Source organism: Lampetra planeri, chromosome 18 (genome assembly GCF_965212315.1).
Source record: "Lampetra planeri chromosome 18, kcLamPlan1.2.h2, whole genome shotgun sequence".
Classification (NCBI taxonomy): Eukaryota; Metazoa; Chordata; class Hyperoartia; order Petromyzontiformes; family Petromyzontidae; genus Lampetra; species Lampetra planeri.
In genome coordinates this window covers 3,335,684-3,358,258 of record NC_136124.1, presented here as the reverse complement: position 1 = coordinate 3,358,258, position 22,575 = coordinate 3,335,684, and the positions used below count along the sequence as shown (strand labels likewise).

Genomic DNA, 22,575 nt, shown 5'->3' with positions numbered 1-22,575 from the left:
CAGGGACAATCCCTGTAAAATGTAAATTCTCGTGAATATGTTTGAACCGCCGAACAAAGCGAACGCACCGACACAACACATCTGCACAATGCTACACCAACACACCCAAGATGTACCAGAATTGCGCACATTACATGACAACACGCTGCATTCACACAAGCGATAAGAGATGCACGTTGTTACCAATCCTGTGCCAAGAAGGCATTAGCCACGAGGCATCCTCGTCTGACACAATTAGGACCACCGGTCAAGGTCGATCCATTTGCAGGGTACAACGCGTACTAGAGAAAAAGCCACATCCCCGGATAGCAGTCATTTAAAACCCCCATTTACAGACACGTATTGCAACAGAATCTTCAGGTTGTTCATAGTATTGTACATAATTGTACAACCGCGTGGCCGTATGCAACCAGTGTGGTTGAGGACATCTGCCCGTACGAACTGAGCTACACAAAGAGCGAGAGGAGAGAGAGAGGGCTTTAAATGACGGCAGCGGACAGAGGGGAGCAGGGATCACATGAGATTGCCGATTGCATAAAAAATATAACAACCGGTAAAAGATTGCAATTCTCACCGCACACGGAACGATGTCGGCCTCCACATTCATTTGTAGAATGTCATTAGGGTCAGCTTTGCAAAAAAATATAAGAAAAAAAGGTTTTTAATTCCGGCAAAAGTGAATGAAGACCGATCGCCACCACTGCCTTTGACAATGGAGGGGGCCCAGGACGGCCAGCTCCGCCCAGCCAGATCAAGCCACGCCCACCAACAACGAGCCCCGCCTCTCTATATGTAAGCCCCGCCCCTCTATGTGTAAGCCCCGACCCTCTATATGCAAGCCCCGCCCCACTATATGTAAGCCCCGCCCCTTTATTTGGTAAGCACCCGCCCCGCTATATGTAAGCCCCGCCCTTCATTTGGTGAGCCCCGCCCCTTTATGCGCATGCCAAGCCCACTCTCATTCGAGCTCCGCCCCTCTACGTGACGTCACCCCACTGGGCCTCGCTCCCGCCTCTTACCGCGCGGAAGCTCCACGCCCGTGCGAGTAGCCACGCCCACATCTGTGTAAGCCCCGCCCCCTCATCTACATAGCTCCGCCTCGAAGTCGAAAAGCTCCACAAATCCCTCTGAACGCGCACGAGTTGAGCGGTAGCCAATCAAAACGCTTAGAAAGTCGAAGCGGCTCGTATTTCTTTTTTATTATATATATTTTCATTATATTTTATTATATTGTATTTTTATTATTTTTTATTGTATTTATTTATTCTTATATTTTATTTTATTGTTTTATTATTTTATTATTTCCCTTCTACGTGACTTTACCGAAAGAACCAAGAAGATGACTCGTATTTCGTTGCGAGTTGCCAATTCAAAGGGATTTTTTTAAATATTTCACCGCTGAACGTGTAGGTTATGCAACCTTCCCATTGTGAAAATTAAATGTGTTGAGACATTTGACACAGGGGGTTGTTTTGAAGTAAACCTCTAGAAGATGTATAGCTAAATCGGATTCCTCCAGTCTAAATAAAGATTCTGATTCTTAATGTAATACTTTTCCAAGCTAATAGATTGGTCATTATTGTGCCTTGTTTTAAACCAAATTTGAAAACATGGAGTATTTACAAAAAGCATGCACGTTCTATTAAAAATAATTGAAAACGTTAACTTATATATCCGGAGGATAAAACCTCCAGATCTAGCAACACTGGGTGGATTGGAGAATGTAAAATACACGACCCACATCTGGGGATGACGTATCCCGCAAGGAGACCAATGAGAGAAGCTGTTACAAATACGTCATAGTGGTCAATATATGTCACGGCTCGCCTGATTGGTCAATGGTGACACAATGGTAATTCTATTGGTCATTTGATTATACAGCATTGTCTAAAAACCTAACAACTTTTATATTTTTTAATAAGCTAATTACAAACAAATGAATGGCAGAAATTCCACAGGCTGGAGCCACGAAACATTATTGACATTGTGTTAATTTTATTTAAAGCTTTTCTGCAATCGCTGTTAATTTTATTTAGGGGCCGTCCATGAATGACGTCACGCGATTTTGGATGATTTTTGACCCCCCCCCTTCGTCACACGGCGTCACAAAAAGTCAGACCCCCCCCCCCCTCAAATATGACGTCACAAACCTCTGCCCACCCCCCCCCCCAAATAAAATTAAAAATGCTTAAAATTGTTTTCAACTATTGTCATTGTAGTGCGTATTTAATGTGGCGCTGCACTCTGATGTAGGAGAAAACATTTATTAAAACGTCTATTTAATTGGGTAGAACGTGTTGTCTATATTTATTTAATGTTGCGCATTTTGATGTGACATTTCTCAACCCCACCCCCCATCGTCACAAATGCCTGACCCCCCCCCCCTAGGTGCGTGACGTCATTTATGGACGGCCCCTTAAAAACTTGCTCAGCACAAGCCGTGTGACGTCAGTCTGTGCAATGTGACGTCACATGCTAGGCCGGACGTCACAACTTTTTTTAATTCAGGAAATACGGATTCTCCTTGCATGTGACATAAACAAAAATAATCTATTAAAACCGAGACAACTGCCAATAACAATTTGATAAATGTTTACAATATTGGAATAATATAACATGAAGGTTTACGCTGCATTTGGTATTGAACATGACAATTCCAGACGTCAAGGGCCCAAATAAACCAAAAACAACAATGATAATTGCTTTTGTTGCCAGATAAAAAGGGTAAAAAAACAATTATCATATTTTGCTACTGGCAAAGGAGGTTCCAATGGTGCAAAAACAACATTATACACTTATGCGTAATATATGTAGTTTTTTGTTGTTGTTATAAAGTAGTGTTAATGATTGATCTGGTTTAGCTGTTTTGTGGCTTTTACGGCATCAATTTCCGCCGAGTTCAGAATTAGATTTTTACTGGAGGATGAGCGACACGGCTCCCTTTTATTAACACGTGTCCAGTATTCACAGATGTCCAGTTCTCTGGTTTAAAGCAACCTCCCGCCTACCCCCCAAACACTGTAACTGGTTCTAGATTTGAAGCTTTCGTGACTGCAAGGAATCATCTTAGGTTTTTTTCGGTAAAGTCACGTAGGTCAAAATTAATGAAAATAAAATAAAATAAAAAACAAAAATCACGACGTTTCGGAGGCAACACGAAACGTCGTGATTTTTGTTTTTTATTTTAAATCACGACGTTTCGGAGGCAACACGAAACGTCGTGATTTTTGTTTTTTATTTTATTTTATTTTCATTAATTTTGACCTACGTGACTTTACCGAAAAAACCTAAGAAGACTGTAACTGGTATTGGACCAAACTATTGTATCCCAACGCGAAAAAAACACCGTACCTGCAAATTACTCGGGGGGGGGGGGGGGGGGGTTAGCAATCATTGCCCCCCCCCCTAACCTGGTAGGACCCTTTTGGCAATAGATTATTGGAGGTTTTCTCTGGGTAAACAAGAGTAACATTAAATAAATAATTTGCTATTCATACAGGGTGGGTGAGAAATACCATTTTAAAGTAATGTATAATTTAACTTCAGGACATAAATGACTCTTGTATAAGATGGAAGAGTGGACAAATATCGAGCGAGCAGGGATCATTCATCAATGTCAACCCTGACGTTCCCACATCATCTAATTTCACGATTTGGAAGATGTCCCATCGCCAGCTAGAAGTACGGACTTAACGACGCCCGGTTACTTTTCGTGTTGGTATACTAAATAAACTGTCTACCAGACAAAACTCATTTCTTTAGAACTGCTTTTTGTGTTTAGCTTTTTGTGCCCACCCCCACACCGCTGCGCCTCCGATTAGTACGGTTGACTACGTAGTTAAACGTACAGAGTGGTTCAGATGTATTGTGACCCCAAATTAATGCCCTTAATGTTTTTGAAGAAAGTTTTATTTAAAACATAAATTAATATGCAAAGGGCAAAAAATGTTCGGTGGGGCATACATTTCGGGGTCACAATACATCTGGACCACCCTGTACATACATGGAAATGGTGGGTTTTTTAAAGGCATTTTTTAAGACTTCGATATTATAATATAATCAGCTAAAGTATTCTCCTGAAGCTGTAGTTTTGCATGATATAAAAAATATTCTAATTTTCTATGAAGCTGCTCTTTCGATGTTAAATATAAATGTGTCAGGTATTTATTGCCCACCCTGTGTATACAGCATTCATCCCAACAATTCACAAACAATCGAGGTTACAAGAAGCCACGCAACCTGGTAATCTAGTTAATCATGCTTCCTTTCCATGAGATTGTATCTTTAAAAAATAACTGCTATAGTGTAGATTATTAAACTTCCACGTATGGTATAGCAAGAGCATGAACGTGGGGAGGATAAGTGAATGAAGGGGTTTCAGCTGGGTGAGTAAACTATCCAGTTTGTGGGTCTTTTTTGTTTTAGCCCCAGGCAGGGCACAACATTTTTTCCACGATTTGCTAACTATCAATATTTAATATCCAGTCACCTGAAACATATTGTACAGTGCGGGTATTATGCTCCTCCCGCCACCCCCCATGAGTTCAGAAATATACAGGCGCAACTTTTGCCAAAGGTCACGATGGCGTGCTGCTTATCATGATGAGCCAAGAACCGGAAAGATGTATCTAAGCGCCAGAGTCTGATTGCACATTTTGTCATAAATCATTGCCCAGGCTTAAAATACACTACATGGTGGTATAGGTGTCTTATGACCCCTATTTAACTCTGTAAAACTTAATATTTTTTTTATGTAAGATTTTGTTAAAACAAAAATGAATACGCAAAGGAAAAAAACATGTTAGGGGTCAATTAATTGGGGATCACAATACATCTGGATCACCCTGTGATCAGGATGTATACAATGGGTGGATAGTTCAGATTTGAATCTTTCGTGACTGCAAGGATTCGTATTGCTGATGCAGTCTGATAACGGACGCTTGTGTTGCGCCCGAAACGTCGTGATTTAATTTAGTTCTTTTCATTTATTTTATTTTTTACCTACGTGACTTTACCGAAAAGACCAAAGAGTATGGATAGTTCAGGTTTAATTGTCTCCTAACTGACCCGATCACATCTACGTTTCAGCTGATCAACTATAGATTGACATTTCTTACGAATTGGGATACATTTTATATACAGTATAATAAGGTTGCAGTTAATTACGATGCCTATGGCCAAATACATAAATCGCTAAGCAACGTTGATCGTGGGTCATGCTTTTCTGGGCGACCACAATGGAAGGTTGTCACGATGCTGTGTGGCCACGCTATGTTGTGGGCAGCAGAGGGCAGTGCAAGTTTTTTTCTTTCAAGTTTCATTATATTAGGTATAGCCCTGTTAGCCATGCTTCAAGTTCAAGTTCATTTATTAGGTATAGCCCAGTGAGCCATGCGGCTCTTAAGTCGGGTGCAACCGCAACAAACAAAATATGAACACAGGACATCTTAAAGCGACGAAAAGTCCATTGCACACCCATGCTTCTATCTTTGTTAACCAGCCTGGTGAAGTATGATAAAATAAGGGGCCGTCCATAAATGACGTCACGCACCTAGGGGAGGGGGTCAGACATTTGTGACGATGTGTGACAAGGGGGGGGGGGGTGAGAAATGTGACGTCACATCAAAATGCGCAACTTTAAATAAATATAGACAACGCGTTCTACTTAATTAAATATACTTTTTAATGAATGTTTTCTCCTACAACATCAGAGTGCAGCGCAATATTAAATACGCACTACAATGACAATAGTTTAAAGCGATTTGAAGCATGTTTTTTTTTGTGGGGGGGGGGGCAGAACTTTGTGACGTCATATTTGAGGGTGGGTCTGACTTTTCGTGACGCCGTGTGATGAGGGGGGGGGTAAAAAATCGTCCAAAATCGCGTGACGTCATTTATGGACGGCCCCTAACCCCACCTATAAGAACTGGTATAAGTGTAGAGCACATATCCGGATGTGTCTTCCAGTTGTGTCGATCCAACAGGTATCTCCAAATATTCAGTGAACATTGTGCTCTGCATAAAAATATTTATCTTGAGTCCAACTTTGCAACATTTTTCATTAAGGGTTTTCAATCATATCCTGTAGTCAATTGTCATTTGTCGTTATCATAACTATGTCATCAATCACATCGGAAAATGTTATATTTCCACTGTGTGCAAAGTATGTTGTTACTGTCTTCACGCGATCTCAGGACAGTGTATTGTACTTTGGGAACGGTTTTTAAAATTTCTAAATACATTTTAGTAGGCCTGGGTTTATGAGAGGCTGGATGATTGCAATCTGTTTCCACCGTGGAAAATACAATGGATTCGAATGCTTTATGTCGGTAAACAGTCATACATGATCTACGCATTTAAATCATTTAGACTCAAAATTACAAGTCTTTTGCTCGAGTCAAGCCCGTTGAGCTAGCCAGCTATTTTTCATGGGTGACTTGGCCAGCAGCCATTGTAAATTTAATAGAACATTTTAAACTGTCCATCAGGATGTGACCCAATATTGATTGGTTCACATTTCGATCCACCCTCAATCAGTTTAACAAACTTATTACATTAATTTTATTTTGTTGCTGCAAAGGTCAGGTTGATCCAAATACAAACTGAATCAATAATTAACTCCGATTACAGTGTTTACGTTTAATGTATATTTAAACAGATACAATTAAGCTCTGTCCTATTGTTATCATCAGTCACTTTCGATCCACTACACTTCAGGATGAATGCCTCCTCATGTTGCAGTCCCTCGCGGCCTTGTGATGTCACAATTCATCTCCCTCCTGCAATAGGGGCACAGCCCTAACATGGCAAAGAAGTGTATTTTGTTTAACCGGGTGAGAACTCTAGAGACCAGGATAGTCTCATTTGTAAGAGTGACCTGGAACATTAGTCCGCCAGTCGAATTTGATGATGGAATGCCTCATCCCAATTGAGTAATTTACGGCTAATTTTCCCAATTTGAAGACTTGAGCTATCTGGACAGGGGTAACATAACACTAAACGCCGAGTGTAAGAAATTAAGAGCAGGATATTATTTCAGGCAAATGTTTGCTTCTACGTTAAACAAGTAAACAGGAAGTGGAGTAATTCTGTCTTTCTGTTTTGTTCCTTTACAAAAAAAGTTGTAACTGTGCTGCTGGCTCGGCTGAAACTCAATTTTAAGCACCTTGAAAGTTCTAGATTTGAAGCTTTCGTGACTGCAAGGATTCATATTCTTAGGTTTTTTCGGTAAAGTCACGTAGGTTAAACATTAAAATTAATGAAAGTAAAATAAATTAATGAAAGTAAAAAAAAAGTAAAATAAAATAATACTTTCATTAATTTTAATGTTTTACCTACGTGACTTTACCGAAAAAACCTAAGAATATGAAACACCTTGAAAGTTGCACTGCCACTAGAGAGCAGTATCACCCCATACAGAGGATGGATACATTCGACAAGAATTACATGCCGATTTGATCACGTGGGATTAAGCGTCAGAACTTAACGTTCAAATAACAACATACGGTAAAGCAACCCAAGTTTTTAATTGGTGAAAACGTCACTTTATTTTACTCTATTTCACCTACTTATTACGTCTCGTTTCTTGATTTTTTTTTTAAACTATTGCAGCTATTGCATCAATGCGGATTTTATACACTGGATTCGTTGATACAACATGCATAGCCCTTCTGCCAATCCACTGCTGGATTATGGGCCTCTCCCCGTGGTGTAGGCCGTGATGGTTATGTTACCATCCTTCACCACGCTGTTCAGCGTGGCTGGGCGAAGGCGGGGGTTTACGAGTCTTGGGGGCCCAAGAGCTACAGTTGAGTAGAACAATTAATTTAGTTGCACTGCCCTCTGGTGCCTGCAGCAGCCTACAGCAGCCTACAGCAATCTGGATGTTCATGGTGGCCGCTCATCCAAGCATTGTCCAGGCTCAAGCCTGCGTAGATTTTAGATGTATGACGAATTTCCATGCGTTCTGGGTCATTTGGCAAATTCATATATTTTCCAAATTCCTGGCATATCAGGTACCAACAACAATTGGGACTAACATTTAACACGGTGGATTTCACGAACGAAATTATGATGAGCAAACGTGCCAATGTATGACTGCTGACTGCTTTAATACACTCCGGAGTGCTAAAGCAATACCTAAGTGGCAGTCCACGTGACAATTTTACGTATTTGGCTGTGTCAGGTGGAGGATGGTGTACAACACACATTGGCATTTTACTTGCGCGATGTGACCCCAAAACTAAATTATGATTCATAACAGTCAGACTCGGTATTTGTATTTGTCAACAATCTAACAGTGGCCACTATATAACTTTGGCCTATTTTGGTTTATTGCTCAAAAGGGAAAACAACCAAGACAACCATTATACTGGTAGGAACCTCCTGGTTACACCAGCCCACAGGAGATTGTGTCCGTCGTGCAGGGAGGGGCATGTTGGGGAGGGCTGGGTGGGGAGGGGAGGGTGGGGAGGGGCTGGGTGGGGAGGGTGGAGCTGGGTGGGGAGGGTGGGGAGGGGCTGGGTGGGGAGGGGCTGGGTGGGGAGGGTGGGGCTGGGTGGGGAGTGGGAGGGGTGGGGCTGGGTGGGGAGTGGCTGGTCACCCCGTGGTGCCCTTATAAAACTCAACGTTTAACCTACTCACGCCGGCTTGTGCCCGCCCTCACAGTCGGGCATATTTGCGGAATACACGACGCCGCCGTTGACCCTGGCCATTGACCGATCAACCCAACGTTCCTACCAGGAATGTGTTTTGAACCCAGCGATATCCAAAGCAGATGCCTATGTTTTTCATGCCGTTGGACCTCTGAGACTGATATGGAGAACCGATTAACCTAGTCCTCATTTGATTTGTCTTTTCTGCAACAAAATAGCCTAAAGTTGGTTTTGTACAACGATTAGCGACCTGCAGTAGGATTTGCATCACACGCGACTGAAGGTCACTTACTCGATTCGTTAATAATGTGGATTCCATATTTTTAAAAGTGTTTACCACTTAAAATAATTCACAACTTTAGACTAACCATGTCCTATACGTGAAACCAATGAACCTCTCGGCCATCATTTCCGTGGGCCCATATTTGACAGCGTTGGCTTTCGAAATGGTTGGGTTATTATCACAGACAGGAAGGGCGGTGGCTCAGTGGTTTGCGGACTGTGTTATGAACCCAGCAACCTGAGTTTTCTAAACCACCGCCAGAGCCGGCCCAACCACTAAGCGACCCTTGCAATTGCAAAGGGCCCCGTGGCCAGCAGAGGGCCCCCTAGAGTAACTGCTAGCTAGTGGGTGAAAAAAATCATACATCAAAGGGGCCTCCAACCAAATTTTGCTTAGGGCCCCCAAAGGTCTAGGGCCGGTTCTGACCACCGCCATGGGCAACATCGGCGGTAAGTTATATCTGAACCGATCCTGAGCGCCCATTTCATGAACATGTTTACCACTTAATGATGAAGTTTCATCAAACAAAACCCCATGACCAACATGGCATGGGGAGGCCCTCATTCGGCAGCGGATTGGCAAAGGGCTGTGAATGATAACAGTATTGCATTATTTGTATCATAAGCATGGACACAACTATATACATGCCAAATTTCAGCTTTATGTCCTTTCAAGAACTTCCTTACACCTTACATCAGTCACGCCGCACTATAGTCGAATGTATTAAAGCCGAATTTTTTACTCAGGATATACGTTGGCGTGTATACAATACTGTGGGTAGTACATGCTATTAGGTTGGCATAGCATGTACTGTAGCACGGACAGCAAAACACCCTGCTGTATTTGTCTCCCTTCACACTGATGTGGGATTAGATCATCATTTAGGATTGAGCTCTCAATATAAACCTTTACAAGGGGTGGTAATGTTAATTATAATGAAACAACACGAGGTTGGTATGATTTTGACTTAAAACTTTCGTGACTGCAGGAATTCATATCCTTTGGTTATTTCGGTAAAGTCACGTAGATATAATAAAAAAAATAAAGTGAATAAAGATAAAAATGATAAAAATAAAATTAAAACAAAACACAAAAAAACCGCTAATGTAGACTGTAGCCTGGTTCTTAATCGGAGTGAGTGTGCTGGCAGTCTATAATGTAGACTGTAGCCTGGTTCTTAATCGGAGTGAGTGTACTGGCAGTCTATAATGTAGAATGTAGCCTGGTTCTTAATCGGAGTGAGTGTACTGGCAGTCTATAATGTAGACTGTAGCCCTGGTTCTTAATCGGAGTGAGTGTACAGGTAGTCTAGAATGTAGACTGTAGCCTGGTTCTTAACCTCGGTGAGTGTACTGGCAGTATATAATGTAGACTGTAGCCTGTGTTTTAAGCTTGGTGAGCGTATTGGCATTCTATAATGTAGACTGTAGCAATGGTTATTAAACTCAGTGAGCGTACTGGCAGTCTGTAATGTAGACTGTAGCCTGGTTATTTCAGTAATAAAAAATTAAATTAAATTAAATGAGATTAAAATGAGATTAACTATTTATTCGTATAGTTTTATGCAATCCATTTTACCAGGTATGAATCTACTGAGACAATTTGATTTATAATGAAGATATGGGAAGAATGTTTGTAATATTATGTATGTATGTTGAATTTCTTTCGCACCGTATGTAGCCAACCGCGCAAATCGGAGGTGCGGGGGTTGGTCAAGAGCAGTCTGCGTCAGAAAATATAGATTTCGTTTGATGCCAGGGACATTTAAAGAATGTGTTTATGTTTTTGTCTTTTCTTTAATTTAATTGTAGCATCAATGCCGTCTCATGAGATGACGATATCTTAGTTGAGAAAGGCTTACCCAACAGCCCCTTTACCCCATGTTAGAGAACAGCCCATGGAAGTAGATATGACAGAACTACTTCTGAAATCAAAGCGCCATCTCTACCCACACATTCTGCTGTCGAGATGTTGATCAATTATTTGATCTCTCAGAGTTGAAATGTTGTCAAATGAGTAAAAAAATACACATTTAAATGTATGGCTTTTGTGTGGTCATTCGTGGGTAGGCTAACACCATCATCTAATTATACCCGATCATTTGCTTTAATCACAAGTGGCTGAACATTGGATTCGAACCTGGGTTCTCAGTGAAGCTGGCTGACTGTTCTGATTATAAGTAACCAAGCAACCTCAAAAACACGTTTAAAAACGATCCGGATCATATCGGATTGAGTACATTTTAAATTGACCATTTCCAATGGTTATACGGGATAGCCTTGGCTAAAAATATTGGCCTACGCAAAAAACATAACCCAAGGTGACCGGGTGGCTCATAGGTCAGAATTCTGAGCTGCCCTCGTTGAGATCCTGTGTTTAAATGCGGGCAGCCGTCTGTGATTCAAATGGGTTATCCAGTCTAGTGAGTTGATGGTCTCAACTTGAACACCAATTATTGTACATAAAAAAAACCTCATCACATTCACTTGGGTTCGGCACTTGGCTAAATATCAGTTGTCAGATTTACAAAAATCGGTTTGTCACGTGGCGGACATTATTCTCAGTGCCAGAGGAAGTGTGAAAAAATTAACCCGTAAAAACTAAGTTTTTCACTATAAATTCTTTATATGCGTGGCGGCTAGAGTCCTCTCGTCCTCTGGCTTGAGATGGCTGCCACCTATGGGTCAGATGATTGCCTGCCACCATTAAGCAATTGGTAATTACATATAATTTTTTTTTCCTAAAAAGTGTACAAGTTTGTAAAAAAAAATTCACGAAAATACATTGTCATGCACAACGAGCCTATGTGCAAAATGTCAGCTCGATTGGATCACGGGAAGTGGGTTAAAAAACGACCAAAAGATTTGCACGGTCGTAAGCGCGCAAGCAAGCAAGTGAACTTAATATAAAGGATTTAAAAGACCACAGATCACTTGACAGGGATGTCAGCATTAGCTCTGGATTATCTTCTTCCGTGGGTCATATTATAATGTGACAGATCCAGAAGGATACATCTTGTCATGACACACACCGTGTGCACCATCAGGATAAAACATTTAGAATTGTTTTTAACGAACATAACCAATTCTCATCAGTTTTCTGCAAAAAAAGATGCAACTGGTAATTGATGTGATCCATGTCAAAGGCAACAGCATGAAGAGTACATCGTGGCTCTGACGCGCAAACTGATATAAACACTGAGTAAATAAACACAATAACGAAACGATTTTATTCGTATTACATTTGGCATGTTGGCATATTGCAACATTTTTGAGAAACGTGTTGGTGTCATTTCATATTCAGCCATGATCCCACCTCTTGAAAAACTGCATCCAATGCTCACTTGTTCCAAACATGTCAAAGTGTGCTCTTTTTAACATAACTTCTCTGCTTTTGGAGCAACTTCACGTCTGCAGGCCCATCTGCTAGCTATATATGCCGTGAAACCCCACAGCGCTTCTGTTACGTTGCCACTGTTTTTAGGTGAATGCAAACAAAGGACACTAATCGGCACTATTCATAGCTAAGTTAAAATTTAAGACATCACTGTGACTAACGTCATTCTTGCCGTCACACCGTGCCGTAAATATGACCCCAAGTGGCGTGGTGCTTCATTTTGTCATATTCTGCAACTGCTGCACAGTTCAAATGCGACATCAACGGGTTGGGTGCCTAACTCGATGATTTTTCAGTGACCTGCTCTCGGCCATCCGTCATGCATTACGTTTCTTCATTTTGACTTTTTTTTCTAAGATGAACTGCGAATGTGAAAACGATTTCCAACCATACAAGTCCTTGTATCGCCACAAATTAGAAGTGACGCGGAAGGCAAGAGACATGTTCTGGCATCAATCGGATTCTACGAATACGTAAATAAGGATATCATGCTCCTTCGAGACACCCATCATAGCAACTCGGACAATCACAATCCCAGACATTGTGTCCCGTATGCAGGATAGACGATACAACAGCTGAACACGCTGTTCTGCAGGTTAGTCCAACAGTACAGGGTGCTGCTGTTAAATTTCGATATAAAGCTTTCGTGACTGCAGGGATTCATCTTCTTGGTTCTTTCGGTAAAGTCACTTAGAAGGGAAATAATAAAATCATACAAATCAAACATAATAAAATACAATTCTCACGACGTCATTCAGACGCTGTCTTTCCGACAGCCCTGTTCTTCACATGAGGACGGCTGCTTGCGTTGTTGCCGAAACGTCGTGAGAATTGTATTTTGTTTTGTTTTATTTGTATTATTTTATTATTTCCCTTCTACGTGACTTTACCGAAAGAACCAAGAAGGTGCTGCTGTTATTGACGTGGCCAGAGGAATGCATTGAGGCTCAGCTGTCACATGCGGCTATTTTATGCAGTTTTCGTTTAGTCTTGGCTATAGTTTGCTCCACCCAAGTGATACTTTTATTGTCCCTGCGATGACTGGAAGGTACACTCCTTGGGTCCAACACACGTGTCGACCGATGACCCACCTTCTCGTCCGAATTTTGACACAAGATAGCTCCGTCGACAAACGTGTGGTGAATCACCGAGACAAACGCGCTGTGGCTGTTATGCCAAGCTTTCAATATGGCTCCTTTATATATAAAGAACTTTGTCTTATTAACCATCGTGCATGCTGTTAAATAATGTTTCATTTATTTTGGGTTTGCATTGTGAGCCGATTGTTCATCTTTTGAGGTTTTATTAATTGTATGCTGAAACTGCGCTCTATAGAGTGTAACACCTCTTCCAAGACATCAGGTCAGCATGGAAGAGGAGGCCAAAACACCCTGTCCAGAGAGGATCCCTAGAGCTCCCTTTAGCAGAAGCCCTTCTGCCAGCAGTGGTGCGAACAACTAATTGCAGGGCTGCACCTCTATCTCTACTGTGTAGCATTCTTTTAAAAATAAATGTTACGATATATATTTAAAAATGTAATTTGTTGCTGTGATATTGAGTAGTTCTACTTAAAATTGTAATGTTTGCTCTATATGTTTCCCAAGGTCCCTCTGGCCAAAAGCATCTCATTAGGAAGGAGTTCAATAATTATTATATTTTATAACGTCATATTTAAGGGCTCTTTTAAGTAAGCGAGCTTCCAGATTTGTTTTATTAACTAAAAAACGTGGTATTTTAACGAGAGAACAGAGCACAACAGAAGCGACATGAATGAATCATTCACGCGCGTCAAGTTAACACTGATTCTAGAGTTTGCGTTGATTTGACACCGATAATCCCGTTCAGCCACTTGCCTGGCTGTTTGACAAGGGACATCTGTGCTGCATAAGCAAGGCAACAACAAAAACACACAAAAACATACAAATATAGCAGAGAATGAGTACTATACAGGGTCTTGGAGGAATGTTGATCAACTAATGATATGAGCATTTGACGGTCATAAACGAAACACATGCGAATAATAAAATAGTTCAAATATAATGTGACAGCAAGAGGCACCAGCAAAAAAATTAGGTAGATGTGCAAGTAAGCTCTGTACAGGTGCAAGTATGCTGCTCTGGGTTTAGACCTCAAAGGGAAGTAAATGAGTGGAGTGAAGGGAGGGAACTGAGCTGTAGATGATGTACATGCATGTAGCATGCATGTAGCATGCACAGCCTTCCTGTTAATCCACTGCTGGATGAGGGCAGGGGGGGGTTAATTGAGTCACAAATCTCTACGCTAGTCGGTATGGATTGATGGAGAAAGGCACGGGAGATACATTAAACTACGTTTGCAAGAATGCTTTTAGATTGTTTATCTTGTAATGCGGTGACCCTTACAGACACTAGTGGCCACTACATTCACAACAAATGTAAAAAAACACACGCTTTTTTAAAGAAACATCGCGAAAATTCATGGAATCTCTTTCTTTCTCGACGTGTAATGCCCTCTCTCAAAGACATCGGTGATCATGGCATTACTTCCATTTAGCTCAGTCCACGGTGTCGGAATCTCCAAGGGGTGAATATTTACACCTTTAATTGTATGTCTAGGTGTTTGCACGTTCCTACATCGTTGCTGTAACTGCATGTACGTGACCAGTAGGTGGCGTGAAGTATTTTCCAGCTATATACAGACTCACAAGGACACGGGGGTTGACAGTGAGCTATAGATTGGGAAGTAACCCAGCGGTGAGAATAGTTTGTGGAATAAAATGTTCCGAGCACCAACATGTTAATTCATCAAGCCTGTGTGTGAGAGCATTTTTTCAGTGCTATTTTCTGCTCAGGAAACTCACCGCTTGGACGTATTCTAGCGGCAAAACACAGATGTATTATTCATTTAGGAAAGTATTTCAAGAAGAACGTACATCCATTTTTTTGGGGATCTGTCAATAGGTGGGAGGGGGCGATAAAGAGAAAGTGTGTGCATGGATATATGTGCCGCGTCATGGAGCTGCCTGTTTGGCACTCAAGTTCAGCGGAATCTGGAGACGAGAGATGACCCAGGTAGAGTTACCAGGCCCTCCGCTCTAGCACGTCTGCATCTGTGTTTATTTTTTTTAAATCTTGTGATGCAAGTTTCTTGCTAACGCCACTACTAGCGGAAGGGTCTCTTCTTCGAGGGAGTTTTAGAGGAGGGCCTTTTTGCTAAGATCAAGTGTAGTATCTGTTCTAGAAGAGGGTATTTGGCCTACTCCACACTTTACCCCACCACACGTGACCGACCTGCCGATCGACTTACTGCGATGTACCCATTTACACCGCTGTGTGGACAGAGGCGTGGATAAAAATGAACAAAAACTTTTCCTATTGTTTCAAATGCCACGCCGGGAGGTTGAACCGGCGAACCTCTGGATTGCAAGTACAATGTGGTAATTAGTTTTCTTGGGCAGCATCTGATGCGCATGATAGTCTGTTATTTTATTGAAAAACAAATCCACATCTTTATTATTCTGAAAAGCCTGCTGAAATACGAAACAAGCTTGGATTTATTAAGCATCTGCTACGTGTTGCTGTGGTAGAGTTGCTGTGGTGCAGTGGTTTACTGCACTGCGCTCTGAACCCGGTGATCGGAATTAGATTCTTGGCCATAGATCACATGAGTGGTGAGTGATATCTGAACCCGCCCTAGGCCACCCAGTGACCAACTTTGTCAAACAACCCCTAAGCTTGGCATGGCATGGGGAGGCCTTCTTACAGAAGTGGTGCGACATGAGATGTGCTGATGAGGCGAGCGTTGTTTTCAATTGCCCATCAGGGTTGACAAATCACTCCCCACACAATCACCCTCACAAAATGGAAGGCACTGTCATTGAAACAACCTGCCATTGGGCATAATTTCCTAGTCAAGTCTGCATCTCTTTCAATAAACCTAAATAAACACTGACGATGCAATGCGGGCACTTAACATGAAAAAAACAGCATGGAACGAGTTAACACTGTGTGCCTTGTGCACGGGATAGATGTGTTATTGCACAAGTGTGCAGACTTGCTAACAGAACTGTCGGAAAGTATGACATGTGACGCATGCCATCATGCTGGTCTTTGATTGGCCACCTTCCATACTCTTATGCGGTGGTCGGATTAGGTTTGATGGAGCCCGCATCTGCTATCGTTTGGGGGGCCTCATTTGTGTATGTGTATCTTTCCCTTGGCCATTTCACCATCACCACCCGTGCCCAATTCCAAACAAGCCATCGCTATTCCCCGTGATTATTTCAGATATGAAATAAAAGTTAAAATGAACACAGCTATTTAGATTATTTGAGCACACAACTGGGAGTAAAGCAACACACACACACACTGATGCCATGGCTTAAATCCATATTCGTTTCTGGGTTAGGCCACGCGGTACCTTTATGCCAAAAAATGTATACGGGCTGATTTATTGATGAAATTCTAACTAATACAGCTCCTCCTCACTGGTGGTTGGAGGCTTTCTATGACTAATTTTAACATAACGCAATGTTGTTTTGTTGTCGTTAAGTTCACTATGTCGGTGTTAAATCCAGTCATGCAAAGTCTTAAGTCACCGGCGAGGAGCTTTATAGGTCGGAGTGTCATCAATATATTGGAACATATAAATAACAATAACACATATCTTTGTAAACGTGACAATATTGTCGGGATGTGGAGGGTTAATGACAATAATTCTGGCATAAATCAACTATGTTGGCTAATCCGCTAACACATGTTTAACATTGCATTGGCTACGAACACCAACGTGTTAACTATGACCTTAATTACTAGTTGCCTATATGATTGATCCCAGTGCTACGGTATTGCGTTTTGACCATTATAAATCAATCAACATTTTTAGGGTGCCCTCCAAATCCGAGGCTCGCAAACTGTAGCCCCTCAAGCCCCGAAAGGCATTAATCTGGCCAGTGCCCTTCAGGGACGGCAAAAACAAGCTGACGTGATTGCTGGTGTAGAGGCAGGGTCTGCCGAAGGCATTAGCGCACTTTTATTAATAACCAGTGGACATCTTGCTGAGACAGCCCGCTCAATGTCTGGCTTCGGATTTTAACAACCTTGACTGACTGTGTCTTAATTGTTTGCCAATACTATTGCACAAAACAGATGTATCTCGGTTGACGAACGAATGCGATAGTTTTGCTCAGTCAACTTTACGCTTTTGATTTGGTAGGAATTCAATATGTATTATTTGACTAAATTACGTTCATTGTCAACACTTCACTTTCCATCATTCTGTGTACGTATGTGTATATTTATATGCACATCTTGCTGAGATATTTTAGATGTATATTTATATGTATAACTATACAATGTATCGGTCATATATATTAAACGAAGTATGTAACGATGTATTGATTAGCCGATTAACTTTGGGTCTTCAGCTCATGATACATACATTGAATCGCATGCATGAGATTACATTTTTTTATTCTTATACGTTGCGTCATGGGTTTACGTCACCCCTGCAGTCACTGGAGGTGCTACAGTCACAGTCAATTGTTTGGTGACACTGGCAGTGGTACTTGAGCACAAATATCAACAGCAACGAATAATATATATTCTTGGTTCTTTCAGTAAAGTCACGTAAATAAAAAAAAAATACAAAAAAAATTGAAAATAATAAAAGCAAAAAACCCACGACGTTTCGATCGCAACAGAATGGGTCTTCATCAGGCGGCGAGAAACAAAAAAACAACAAAAACTCAGCACATTTGTCAATGACACTATGACCTTAAGAAGAAAAAACATACGTAATAGATAACATTTCAGGCAATGTCCCTTCTTTATTTATGTATTTTTAACTGTATGTTGAACTTCTTTTGCACCGTACGTAGCCAACCCTGCGAATAGGAAGTGCAATGAAGAAGGGCCATATTTCTCAGAATGCTGCCCGTCACCTTTAAGGCAGTGCTATTGACGAATGTGTTACAACAATTTTTACATTCAGAGCAATGTTAAATTCGTGTATTCTTTAGTTGAATCATGAGCCTGGATCGTGGAAATTTGCTGAATCGCTAGGGAAAGGTATCAGTGAATTGTTCCACCGTCAATATATACAACGCAGTTCGTTTGCAAAGGAAAAGGAAAACAAACTGATTCGCTCCGCCAATTATCAGGGTTGGCTACGTACTGTGCGAAAGAAGTTCAATGTACACACACATTCATAAATACAAGAATTTTGAGTTGTTTGTTATAGAATTTGAGCAAACTCTTAATTCGCACCGCACACTAGGATGGGATATAAAGGGAAGCCCATCTGTGTTATTGCGGTGCATGTATGAAAACAGAGAAGCGTGATTTGATACCAGCAACATGCTGCATTGTGTAATTTCATCATGATGACAAATAATCCCGTTCTTTAGAGTTCCCATTAGCTTAGCATTGCGAGTGGTAAAAGACAAGCTTAGAACTCCTCGGCATGCACAGCTCAGTCCGCACATGTCGTTTCGCACCCTGGCTATCGCGATACACATCCGTCTTTCGGTGAATTTGATTCTGACCAGAGATGTCAGGGCATGATGACAGACTTGCATTGGGGAGTGTTTGAATACGAGACATTCCAGAGTACAGAGATCTATTCAATCTCGTGCACATGCTTGAGAAATCAGATTCCGTCATTGCTGTAATTATACTTTTTAAATGTTTTTTTTAATGTTTTTTAAGCCAACATGTGTAAAATGAAAACCAGAGTTGAGGTGGCCAGATGGTGCAGGGGTCAGAACACTGGGCTAAGTGCAGCTGAGATCTTGGATTCAAATCGAGGTAGCTACTAAACTGGAGTCTCAAGTGTAGCGAGTTGATGGACTCATCTTGATCACCAGTGGCTGCACGAAACCTTATCTCCGAGAATGAAGAAAACACACTATTTACTGCAACGCAACGAGTATTTCTCTGCGATAGTGCAGGTAAAGACAGGGCCACCCGAGCAGGAAACTTCTTGAAAGTAGTTCTGAGTTATCTGCTTCTGTGGACCGATCTTTAACACAAGGGGTGATGCATTGCTGATGTAAGAGCTCCGAATGGATACTTTGTCTCACGACATGAGCACAACTGGACAATATTTTTGAAGCGTTGAAAGGGTAAAGAAAACCAGAGCTGACGGATGCTAGCGCATCGGTCTTTGATATTGCATTAAGTATTGTCCTGTGGCAATTAATGTCATTCACGGACAAACAAAACATGCATTCACTAATATTCATGATGATAGAAAGTGAAATAAACGTTATGAATAAAACAAAGTTAAGAATAAAATTAGCTATGAATTAAATGAGGAGACAATGGCACTGATGATGGAAATTAGAATCAAGTTGCCAAAGAACAATAATGAGAATTAAACTTAAGACATGCATGATAATCTTGTTGCTACGTGAGTCATTTAGTAAAGTGGAGACTTGTATAAAACACTAAAAATGGTACATTGTCCAGGTCACATTGCTTTTGAGCGTTCTGAAAATCCACAAAAATTGCAAAGCGTAAACGTGTTCATTCCCACCCTGTGTATACACTTGTGTGTATACTCTCTGGTTCTTTCGGTAAAGTCACGTAGGTATAAAATAAAATAAATTAAATCACGACGTTTCGGCCGCAACGCAAGCGTCCGTCATCAGGTGGGACAACCACAGCAAGAAACAATTGCTGAAGTGGGCAAAAGGGCTGCTGCAATAAGATGCCACTTCAGCAGTTTTTTATTGCTGTGGTTGTCCCACCTGATGACGGACGCTTGTGTTGCGCCCGAAACGTCGTGAATTTAATTTATTTCATTTTATACCTACGTGACTTTACCGAAAGAACCAAAGATTTTGGATTTCTGCAGTCACGAAAGCTTCAAATCAATTCTTTTTACACCGAGGATTAAAGAAGCGTGGGGGAGCGGTGGCTCGGTCGTTAGCACACTGCGCTATGTGACCCCGCCACCTAAGTTCGATTCCTGGCCACGGTCAACGTGAACAAGCATAGAACGCGTTTTACTGCTATGGAATATAAAATAGAGCTGTAATCTCATAAACTCTTCTCACAATCCTGTACTCGGAGAATTAAAAGTAATGTGTTTATCTAATCCCTGCAGTCACGAAAACTTCAAATCTAGCAACTTGTGTGTATAATTGTTTAAGAAAAGTCTACGTGACCGTGTTTACCGGCGGAGTTCATCTTCGTGAGGCTCAACCCAGAAACTGCAATCTGGCGGGCCCCTTCCATAAAAGTCCAAGTGGTTTCACAGACCCCATGAAGCGAGGCCCTGCCAGGAGACACGGCGCTACTTGGAAGTCCGCTGGCTCGTGTATCCCTGGAGCAAATTAAATCTACACCAGCGCATGTCTGGTAAAATCCTAAAAAATGCTTCACTGATATTCTGAAAATTGTATTTCGGGTAAACATTAAGGATTGGAGGACTGATTTAGCAATCATATCTTAAATACCTCATTAACATTTGCGCGGTGTATTTGCAAAGGGTCGTCAATTGTTATTTTTTAAATGTGAAAACATTCGTAAGAATATATTTTAAATGTATGTTAAAAGCTGAAGTAAAACAGACGTGGATTTTTAAGAATGTTAACTGCCTAGCAGTTCAAACAAATGTTGCTCGGATCTGAATTGAGAGATTATTTTTTGATGCACGATTAACAGATAAAAAAAAATCTCCCTCAAAAATGTTCAGAAATATCTTTGAAGTTATTTTAGATTGGCTGATTAAGATGCTGTCTGTCCCCCAAATTATTACACATCTAACAAATCACTCATGATTTTCTCTATTGTACTTCCAATTTTACAGCAATACGTTTCTTTAAGAGCATACTTTTAAAATTTCCAGAAACAGATGAAAAGAATCTGTTGAGGGGCACATTGAGTTTTCAACACAATTAGGGGCCTTTCTTTTATTTTTACAGCTCTCGCTGCGTGTTTCACTTGGTGTTCGGTCCCAATACCTTAGTTTAATAGCCTTAATAAGAGAAACATCTGTAATTCATATCATGTACTACATGTTTTGGATGTCAGATTTATTTTTTATTTTTTTAAGCTACTCAGCACGTAAGGGCAATAAGGGAGCAAACAAACAAATCCTAGCGTCCTTTAACGTTCGTTTTTTTTGCCACGGCAGCAGTAATTTCTAAAGTGTCCATAAACAACGTAAAACCGCGGGTTTGGCTTCAGGGCTGGCTGTACAAAGCAGACTCTCATCGCTGACTAAAGGTTGTCGGTTCCATGCTGTACTATGGGGATTGGCCTTCAGTAAGCCACATGCCACAACTTAAGTACACAATCAAGGCTAATGCTCGCATGTTCCCAAGGGGCAGTTGTCTGGAATGGTAAGACTATGCCTACAAAGTTAGGGTGCAGTACCCTAAAGGGGCAGTTAAAAGGAAGGTTACTTTTTTCCCTTCCTGATGTAGGAATATAGACACCGGCTAAACCTGGAGATTAGTCAGAATGAAAACAAAAACAATGAGCGATGAGAATCTGCATCTGTTTGGGGGCATGTTATAATAATCTCCAGTCTCCTGGAATGCCATCCTTTGTACTCTGTGTGGTTTGATAATAAAATAGAGAGTAATTCTCTGGGTATTGATAAAAAAAAACGGGTGTCTGCAACTCTTCACTGATAAATTCTTTCCAAATGACCCACATATGCAAGATATTAAAAATACATTTAAAACAAATACATTGAGAGATTTTCCTTCTGCAGCGAGCTAATGTGAAAATACGAAGAAAGGATTATTTCTCTCTCATTTACCGCGACAAACCCCCACTGCGTTGTGGCAGGTTGTTATGAAAAAATACTCGCGTGGCTTTTTAAAAAATAACAGCGGTGCAATTATTGACACACACACACGTCGTAGTTTTCCTTGTAAGTGTTGCCAGTAGATCATGCAGCCCTGTCCGTGTTGTCGTTGGCTTTTCTAGGAATATTTTCTTCGCACGGGAAATCTCTGCTGCCATGCTGCCATGCTGCTGCTGATGCTCTCTCTCTATTTGACGTCTCGACAGGGTTCATCCGTGGACACAGCCGATGCTGCCAAACTCTTGACGGCGTTACTCCACGATGGCTCCTCCACCGTGGTCTCCTACTCGCATCGCCCCTCATTCAGACGCTGTCTTTCCGACAGACCTGTTCTTCACCTGAGGACGGCTGCTTGCGTTGTGGCCGAATAATTTTATGATGTTTTATTTTAATTATTTTATTATTTCCCTTCTACGTGACTTTACCGAACGAACCAAGAAG

At 41.3% G+C, this 22,575-nt stretch overlaps 1 protein-coding gene across 3 annotated transcripts in view; it reads right to left on the bottom strand.

Annotated features, from left to right (window-relative positions):
- Positions 1–22,575, bottom strand: part of KATNBL1 (katanin regulatory subunit B1 like 1) — a 138,809-nt gene that overhangs the window by 8,941 nt on the left and 107,293 nt on the right. The window contains exon 1 of one of the 3 annotated variants that reach the window (XM_078602297.1): positions 575–773. The exons of 1 other annotated variant lie outside the window; for it this stretch is intronic. Coding sequence is in view for 1 of the 2 variants with exons in the window: in XM_078602296.1 (XP_078458422.1) it covers positions 184–205 (22 nt within the window). In the remaining variant the exon portion in view is untranslated. Of the gene's footprint in view, positions 1–183; positions 221–574; positions 774–22,575 lie in introns of those variants that run through there. One more of the 3 variants, XM_078602296.1, reaches the window with a different exon arrangement.